The sequence below is a fragment of the Ooceraea biroi genome, chromosome 9, assembly GCF_003672135.1.
Source record: "Ooceraea biroi isolate clonal line C1 chromosome 9, Obir_v5.4, whole genome shotgun sequence".
Classification (NCBI taxonomy): domain Eukaryota; kingdom Metazoa; phylum Arthropoda; class Insecta; order Hymenoptera; family Formicidae; genus Ooceraea; species Ooceraea biroi.
In genome coordinates, this window is record NC_039514.1 from 8,653,684 (window position 1) to 8,663,671 (window position 9,988).

A 9,988-nucleotide genomic window follows, 5' to 3' on the forward strand; every position below is an offset into this window, starting at 1 on the left:
TTTATGTTACGTGTATTCACATGTATTCATGTTCACTATGTTGAAACGATTCAGTATGATTGTTACTTTCACAGCAGTAGCTGTTGGATTTCAATCGTCGTGTGAACTAGCAATTACTAATCAGAATGCCAAAAGTGTTTTCAAATGAGGAATACACCGATATTCATTTCGTGTACGGATTCTGTGACGGAAATGCACGAGCTGCCGTACGAGAGTATCAACGTAGATTTCCTAACAGGAGAGTACCAGATAGATTTAAAGCAACGAATTACTAATTCAATTACTGAGATGCAACAAAATTTTCAGGGGATGTCGTACTGTAACAAATTCTGTACTACGTCGATGTCTAGCTTGTATCGATGTGCAAGGACAACATTTTGAAATGCGTCACTAAATCATTGCGTAGATAATTTTTATTTTTGTGAAAAAATCCGTTGTTACTTATCTCATATTTCTTTTCAATATTGGTTTATAACTTTGTAATAAAGCATTTCTAAGCAAACTCGATATAAGAATTTTTTCTTATTTCCACTAATAGAATATGCTCCCACAGTTTGTCGGTTAAAACCCGGGACACCCTGTATTATACGTTTTATTTCCTTTATTAGTATTTTTAATTGCACCATGTTATTCTACGCTTCAATGAAAAGAAATACGCGTGCAGCAAGCACGGCAGATGGAAATGGAATAAATAAGAATTGGTAGAAACAATCGCAGGAAGATGCTAAACAGAACTGAACTGTCATTTGCGTGCGTTCGATTCGAGTGTCAATTCGACTTTCGACTGTCTTCAACATGAAACGTTTCTTTACTTCCCGCCTTAGGTGTAATACTGCATTTTTGGTTAGAAAATGCTAGCAATGAGGCATACATAGGAATAGAGGCGATAGGAAAAATTGTTAAGTGCATTATTATGTTACCGTTTTCGCCAGAAACGGCCGCATTCCAAACCCGCGCATGCATCGCGGTTTCAGATAAGAATGCAGCTTCCGCAACTTTCTCCGAAAGTGAAATCAGTGACCGCGAGAAAGTTAATAACGTCTCTCAAATAATTTCAACGCACGCATACGGAAAACGCCTCTCGCGTTTTGCGTTCTTTGTTCGCGCGGAAAAATGGTATCTTTAAGAGATATTTTAAGGAAAAATTAAGTGTATGCGGAAGAAAATCTTTAGCCATTTCACACTTTCACAGAATTTTATTCTTAATTCAAGCAAATCCGATAATACAAAATCATGCTCGTGCAAATATCAATTCCGCAACGATGCTTTTATCACCTAGACGAGCAATTTGATGATATTACCCATACAGCACGAAAACATTTCAGAAATATTTCAGAAGTATTTCATCTGACAGATGAAAGCATCTCATAAACATTGCAAACTGTTTCTGCAACAGTTATGAGACAACTCCGGAATAGCAAAATGTCCGCGACACTTGCATTCAAAACCTTGTAGAAAGGTTGCTGAAAGGTATAGATCAATCTGCAACCTTTCTGAAATATTGCCGAAAGATTATTAAAATAGCTGAAATCTTTTTGATACATTACTAAAGGTTAATTGAAATAATTTTGAAACTTTCCTATGATGTTGCACACAAATTACAAAGCTCTTATTAAAATCAATTGAAAATACTTCAGAAATTATATTTAAATTTATTATACGAGTATTCAGAAGATTGCAAATACTAAAAAGTTATAATAAAAATTATATATAAAATGTATTTATTATTTTTATTGTACGTTTTTATTTAATATTTGCAATCTAATTGATATAATAAATATGATTTCTGAAATATGCTTAATGAAAAAAATACATAATATATATAAGATGTATATAGATATGCATATATATCTATATATATAAGATATATAGATGTACACATACGTAGCTAAACCAAGTATTCACCAAGTTTCCCTTTAAAAAGCGTGAATTGTTGGCACATTGACAAAGAGCCATTCTTATATTATATATTTTCCTTTTTCTTCCTCCAAATAGTTGATTAAAAGGAAAGAATTATATAGATATATAATTCTCTGTTCAACCAACACTTATATTTGAAAGAAAAAAAGGATACGTGAAGATAATGCATTTTTTTGTCAACTGGTTAGCTTCACTAAAGATCGAATACTTGGTCTAGGTATATATATATAATTTTACTTTTTACAATATTCACATTTTTTCAAATTTATTGCATGTGGTAGGTTTTAGAAATATTTCTGTTGCAACATTTCATACGACATATTGCGGAATTCTTTCAGAAATGTTGCATATGAAATGTGAAATCTTGAAATGATTTTAAAACCTTCCTGAAAGCTTTCTGTATTAATCGGTGCTGTATGGGTATTTGGCCAAATTATTGGACGACAGAATGAAAATTTGGACTGTCGATCTTTCCGTTTTTGATTTTGCACTTTCCCTCGAGTCACTGTTGAAAGTTGTAACAATTAAAAATGCAAATACATTCATCATTGTAACCACAAAAACGTAGTGTCCACGTACACCTTAACCTCAACGATGCAATCGAGATACGCGTACGACGATATTTATTCACGTAGCAAGTATGAAAGTACGAAAGTCGTCGGAAAAAAGGAACCAGCGAAAAATAACGCATGGGATATATGGCGAGGGGGCTTCGACGGGATTAAAACGGTTGAAAGTGCATTCATTTCTCTGCAAGTCGCGTGTGCGACAACATCTCCGTGCGCACGATTACGTTTTACTCGCGTTGCACTCGCATCTCGATATACGCGACATTTGAATTGAACGATCAAGTGAACATTCAGCGTACAATCGTCAGTAAATGCGCGTTCGTAATTAATCGTTGGATTTGGATATTACGAGATGCAGCCGTTCGTGTTCTCGACCATAGAGAATGAGAGAGGCGCGAAATTAGACGAGATGTTCGAGCTGAGGCCGAGTTTCCTAAAAGTACAACCTGGCAATTGTCTATTGCCGCCGAAATTCGTCTTTTACGCGCAGAAGATACGCGACCTGACGGTATACGAGGACGACGTGTGGGCGATCTCGCACCCCCGGACTGGTAAATTATATTTTAATTTAACTCGTAATTTCGATCGGGATATAATAAAATATATAAATAAATTTTGTAATATAATTAAATAAATTTTCGATAGAAAATGCTTCCCTGCTCGTGGTCTCTCTTATAATAGTGCAAACAAGATTCTCGCATTACATCGGAATTAAGTAAAATCTTGAGGGGTTTCTTCCGCAGGTAGCCACTGGGCGCAAGAGATGATCTGGTGTGTCGGGAATGATTTCGATTACGAAAAGGCTCGCACGCTTTTCATCGTTCGAAGTCCCTTGCTCGAGTTAGTTGACTTACAGCTAGGGCGTTGTAATATTGGTAACTCTTGATATAAATCCGTAAGGAATATTTTTATCTCGTCTTGTTTCTTTTCCTTGGAACCAGAGGTTCGGCCGTCATGATCAACGGAGAGTACGACGAGTGGTTCAGGAAGCTGGGCGACTCCGTCGAGAACATAAAGAACATGCCAAGGCCGAGATACATCAAGTCTCACTTGCCGTGGGCTCTACTACCGAAACAATTGTGCGAGAAGAGGCCGAAGGTGAAGGTGATACATCCCAGCAAACACAAAATATAAATATTATATATTAGGAGTGCGATTTAGTTTTGAGGGTTTTGCAACAGATGGCTGTAGTGTCAGTTTGTTCCAATAGCTGTTTCCGATAACTGTTCTTTCTTACAGTCTTGACATTATCCATCACATTTAGTAGCATTATAGCAATAGATGCAATAACAGTCGTGTTTATATCATCGTAAAAATGCAACTTCCGAAACAGCGTTTTCGACATGCGTTGCTTTTGTTTTTTAATCAAAAGAAAACTGCGGCTGACGGTTATGGAATTCTTGTGGAAACTTATAGTGATTCTGCCCCATCAATTAAGACGTGTGAATACTGGTTTAGACGCTTTAAAAGTGGTGAAGGACAAAGAACGCTCGGGACAACCAAGAAAGCTTGAAAATGCAGATTTGCAAGCATTATTGCACGAAAATCCAACACAATCCACTTCAGAACTTGCCAGAGCATTAAATGTTGATCGTACAACAGTTACGAAACATTTACATGAAATGGGAAAAATTCAGAAAGAAGGGAAATGGGTTCGGCATGAATTATAGGAAAGTGCCATTGCGAACCGGTTGAACATTTGCATTTCGTTGATCGCCAGGCAAAAAAAGAAGAGTCTTTTGTCTCGGATCGTTACTGGGGATGAAAAGTGGATCTATTTTGATAATCCGAAACGCAGAAAATCATGGGTGGATCCAGGCGAACCATCAACATCCACTCCGAGACGCAATATTGACGGTTCAAAAGTAATGCTCCGTATTTGGTGGGATAGTGTACTATGAGCTGTTAAATCCGCATGAGACTGTCACGGCTGATCGTTATCGACACCAATTGTACAAGTTGAAGCAAGCCTTGGACCAAAAACGACCACCGATTGCGAGTAAACGACGGAAAGTGATTCTTCTTCGTGACAACGCTCGACCTGACGTTGCGTTATCAGTGAAAGAAACACTGTTAGAGCTTGAATGGGAAGTCTTACCGCACCCCGCGTATTCTCCGGACATTGCTCCATGCGATTATTATTTGTTCCGGTGGATGCAACACGCTTTAGAGGATACACACTTTGATAATTTGGAAGAAGTGCGAAAATTCGTCGACGAATGGATCGACTCAAAAGAAGAGTCATTTTATCGTGGTGGAATCCATCTCTTGCCAGAGCATTAAATGTTGATCGTACAACAGTTACCAAACATTTACATGAAATGGGAAAAATTCAGAAGGAAGGGAAATGGGTTCGACATGAATTATCGGAAAGTGCCATTGCGAACCGATTGAACACTTGCATTTCGTTGATCGCCAGGCAAAAAAAGAAGAGTCTTTTGTCTCGGATCGTTACTGGGGATGAAAAGTGGATCTATTTTGATAATCCGAAACGCAGAAAATCATGGGTGTATCCAGGCGAACCATCAACATCCACTCCGAGACGCAATATTGACGGTTCAAAAGTAATGCTCCGTATTTGGTGGGATAGTGTACTATGAGCTGTTAAATCCGCATGAGACTGTCACGGCTGATCGTTATCGACACCAATTGTACAAGTTGAAGCAAGCCTTGGACCAAAAACGACCACCAATTGCGAGTAAACGACGGAAAGTGATTCTTCTTCGTGACAACGCTCGACCTGACGTTGCGTTATCAGTGAAACAAACACTATTAGAGCTTGAATGGGAATCTTACCGCACCCCGCGTATTCTCCGGACATGCTCCATGCGATTATTATTTGTTCCGGTCGATGCAACACGCTTTAGAGGATACACACTTTCATAATTTGGAAGAAGTGCGAAAATTCGTCGACGAATGGATCGACTCAAAAGAAGAGTCATTTTATCGTGGTGGAATCCATCTCTTGCCAGAGCATTAAATGTTGATCGTACAACAGTTACCAAACATTTACATGAAATGGGAAAAATTCAGAAGGAAGGGAAATGGGTTCGACATGAATTATCGGAAAGTGCCATTGCGAACCGATTGAACACTTGCATTTCGTTGATCGCCAGGCAAAAAAAGAAGAGTCTTTTGTCTCGGATCGTTACTGGGGATGAAAAGTGATCTATTTTGATAATTCGAAACGCAGAAAATCATGGGTGGATCCAGGCGAACCATCAACATCCACTCCGAGACGCAATATTGACGGTTCAAAAGTAATGCTCCGTATTTGGTGGGATAGTGTACTATGAGCTGTTAAATCCGCATGAGACTGTCACGGCTGATCGTTATCGACACCAATTGTACAAGTTGAAGCAAGCCTTGGACCAAAAACGACCACCGATTGCGAGTAAACGACGGAAAGTGATTCTTCTTCGTGACAACGCTCGACCTGACGTTGCGTTATCAGTGAAAGAAACACTATTAGAGCTTGAATGGGAAGTCTTACCGCACCCCGCGTATTCTCCGGACATTGCTCCATGCGATTATTGTTTGTTCCGGTCGATGCAACACGCTTTAGAGGATACACACTTTCATAATTTGGAAGAAGTGCGAAAATTCGTCGACGAATGGATCGACTGAAAAGAAGAGTGATTTTATCGTGGTGGAATCCATCTCTTGCCAGAAAGATGGGAAAAAGTGATAGAAAAGGAAGGAAAATATTTTGATTAAGGTATTCATTCATTATCATATTTAAAGACATGCGTTTTTGAGCAAAAAAACCCTCAAAACTAAATCACACCCCTAATAACACAGAAGTAACACGTAATATAACAACTGTTATATGTTATTAATGTTGAGGTTGCATAATTTACTTTGTAACTGCAATATAACTGCGTTATAAAACTGTTATATTGCTCTGTTATACATTGGTTATAATAATATAACAGTAATATAACTGAAATATGCGATATTATATAACTGTAATATTTGCATATTATGTCTATGTTATATATCATTTTTAACATTCAGATGTCGAGTTGTCCGGTAGATGGCTTCGTTTCTCGCATGCAAAATATAATACAAAATATATATAGGAACGGTGATCACGGCAGGGCACAACTTGTATCGTAAGTCCATTTCTACGACGAAGTGGTACACTTTTGAACGAATAATAAATAAGAGGAAGGTACGAATTTGTACATAACGTTTAGGAAAATAAATTAAACATGCACCTGTAGTTGTAGAGAGAGGAAGAAAGAATAAATAATATATATATTCCATTTATATAACATTTAAATAACATTTTAGCAACACGTTATATATTATTGTTATATTACTGCAATTTCGTTTGAGTGGGAAATTACAACTAACATATACGTTACATATAACGAACATGTTATATTGCGTGCTACATTCTGTTATATTATGGCAATATCATTGTTATATGACTGTGTTTGCTGGGATATTACGCGCGAGAAGCGCGACGCGGTCTTTTGTTTACGATGTTGTTTCTACATTTTATTACAGATAATTTACATTACGAGAAATCCGAAAGACACATGCGTCAGCTTTTATCATTACTGCAGAGCATTCCACGGCATGAAAGGAGATTTTCAGGAATTTGCGGAACTGATGCTGCAAGACAGCAGTAGGTTGAATATGAGACGTTGATTTGCAAATTTGTAAATATAGTATATAATATAAAATAAAATAAAATAAATATTTAATATAATTAATAAATATATAATATAAAATATAGTATAAAATATAAAATATGGTAGATTTAAAAATTTTCTGGATTCTTAAGAAATGACATTCGTTTAGCTCCGCTGAGTCCGTTCTGGGATCACGTTCTGCCCTTTTGGAAAATGAGAGAGCAGGATAACATGTTATTTTTGACGTACGAGGAAATGAAACGGGTAAGATAGAGAAAAAGCGCTCTCTCTCTCTCTCTCTCTCGTTCTTCCATTACAATTTATTACAAATCACGCATATCACGTTTTCAGAATCAGGTGGCGGTGATCAAAAGGGCGGCGGAATTTTTGGGCAAGAGCGTGACGGACGAGCAGATCGTCGAGCTGTGCGAGCACTTGAAATTTTCGAAAATGGCGACGAACCCGGCGGTGAACATGGAGCTGGTGCTAATAAGGAACGAGGATCCGGACTCGAAGTTCATTCGAAAGGGCAAGGTGGGCGATTGGCGGAATTACATGTCGCCGGATCTCGCCCGGCGATTCGACGAATGGACCGACGAGCATTTACGCGGAACTGGCCTGGGATTTCGCACGGATAGTATTCCCGACGAGGAGTAATGCGGGCTCATCTTGCAATATCGCATAAATAATTAATCAATTTTTGAGTATCGCGTACGCAGAAATTGTATTCCGAGAATTACGCGTTGCCATGGCAACTCTCCGTTTTAGATTTACATTATGCCCGTACTGATTGCGTCGTGATAACACGATTGTACTGTTTATTGCGAGGATCGATCGTATACTCGCAAATATATCAATATATAAATACGCAAAGATCTTGATTAACATTATATCATAAGAAAAATATCTCTTAATTTTTAATTGTTATTTGTCCGTAATGCAGCATGAAATTATTATGATAATTGTTATCTCTTCTCAAATGTTAATTAATAAAAAGCCGAGATAGAGGAAAGAGTAATAAAATACGTAATGTGTAACATGTGCTTTATATAATTAATACACTTACGTTTAATAATAGTTATTTGGCGTTCACATCCCATACAGCACCGATTAATACAGAAAGCTTTCAGGAAGGTTTTAAAATCATTTCAAGATTTCACATTTCATATGCAACATTTCTGAAAGGATTCCGCAATATGTCATATGAAATGTTGCAACAGAAATGTTTCTAAAACCTACCACATGCAATAAATTTGAAAAAAATGTGAATATTGTAAAAAGTAAAATTATATATATATATACCTAGACCAAGTATTCGATCTTTAGTGAAGCTAACCAGTTGACAAACAAATGCATTATCTTCACGTATCCTTTTTTTCTTTCAAATATAAGTGTGGTTGAACAGAGAATTATATATCTATATAATTCTTTCCTTTTAATCAACTATTTGGAGGAAGAAAAAGGAAAATATATAATATAAGAATGGCTCTTTGTCAATGTGCCAACAATTCACGCTTTTTAAAGGGAAACTTGGTGAATACTTGGTTTAGCTACGTATGTGTATATCTATATATCTTATATATATAGATATATATGCATATCTATATACATCTTATATATATTATGTATTTTTTTCATTAAGCATATTTCAGAAATCATATTTATTATATCAATTAGATTGCAAATATTAAATAAAAACGTACAATAAAAATAATAAATACATTTTATATATAATTTTTATTATAACTTTTTAGTATTTGCAATCTTCTGAATACTTGTATAATAAATTTAAATATAATTTCTGAAGTATTTTCAATTGATTTTAATAAGAGCTTTGTAATTTGTGTGCAACATCATAGGAAAGTTTCAAAATTATTTCAATTAACCTTTAGTAATATATCAAAAAGATTTCAGCTATTTTAATAATCTTTCGGCAATATTTCAGAAAGGTTGCAGATTGATCTATACCTTTCAGCAACCTTTCTACAAGGTTTTGAATGCAAGTGTCGCGGATATTTTGCTATTCCGGAGTTGTCTCATAACTGTTGCAGAAACATTTTGCAATGTTTATGAGATGCTTTCATCTGTTAGATGAAATACTTCTGAAATATTTCTGAAATGTTTTCGTGCTGTATGGGATGCCACTTAAAAGCACTTAAAAGAAGGAAACCCATTATGCTTTGCAACACGCTAAGAATGTTTATTTATTATTTATTAGTTTTTCATTTATTATTATTTATTCATGGCATGCGTTCAAAGATATCGCTGGAACGTGTCGGTGTCGCGTGATGTCAATGCACGTTGCACGTATATCGATGTGATGACACGGAACGATCAGCAGTAAAGATGGCGCTGATTTGCGTGTTGTTACAGATTTTTAAAATGGATTTGATTTTGCAGTTTTGACTTGGGAGTCCCGTCGTTTGTCAATGGTTTTCGGCCAGCTGCCAAGCGTGCCGCAGCTCGCAGGCTGAAGCTGAACGTAGGCAGTGATGTGCGCGAGGAGTCACGTGCAACGTCGCGCGTACGAGCTTGCACTTAACCTAGTCACATGAGGAACCTCAAATTGTCGTCGCCCCCGAGATTCGCAGTTTCGCGTGGGATACCGCAGATTTCCGGTCGCAACGACCGGAATCCTCGAGCGAACCGCGCAGATTCCGAACGAATGCTCCGACCGGGGGAAGAATCGTCGTGAAAAAAAAATCGGTATCGTGACGTACCGTGTGACAGATCAGGTTCAGGTTTGGGTCTCGAGGGTTTCTTTCTGCCGATCGTCGGGAGGCTTCTTCTCGCCGTTCTCACGCTGCCGTCGCGCACGACTCGTTTGGATGCGATTGAGGTCCACGCCTGGCTGAG

The 9,988-nt window shown here is 37.4% G+C and overlaps 1 protein-coding gene across 1 annotated transcript; it reads left to right on the forward strand.

The window, feature by feature from the left end:
• Nucleotides 1-2,280: 2,280 nt before the first annotated feature.
• On the forward strand, nt 2,281-8,168 carry LOC105278997 (sulfotransferase family cytosolic 1B member 1). The gene is made up of 6 exons (XM_011338476.3): nt 2,281-3,040; nt 3,233-3,329; nt 3,431-3,587; nt 7,005-7,125; nt 7,302-7,396; nt 7,484-8,168. The coding sequence occupies exons 1-6, from the start codon at nt 2,842-2,844 to the stop codon at nt 7,787-7,789; spliced, it is 975 nt and encodes a 324-aa protein (XP_011336778.1). The 5' UTR covers nt 2,281-2,841; the 3' UTR covers nt 7,790-8,168.
• Nucleotides 8,169-9,988: the final 1,820 nt, after the last annotated feature.

Coding starts and splice junctions, on each gene's coding strand:
- LOC105278997 (XM_011338476.3), top strand. CDS start 2,842: ATGCAGCCGTTCGTGTTCTCGACCATAGAGAATGAGAGAGGCGCGAAA. Junction 3,588..7,004: donor TGTGCGAGAAGAGGCCGAAG/GTGAAGGTGATA, acceptor ATTTTATTACAG/ATAATTTACATTACGAGAAA. Junction 7,126..7,301: donor ACTGATGCTGCAAGACAGCA/GTAGGTTGAATA, acceptor ACATTCGTTTAG/CTCCGCTGAGTCCGTTCTGG.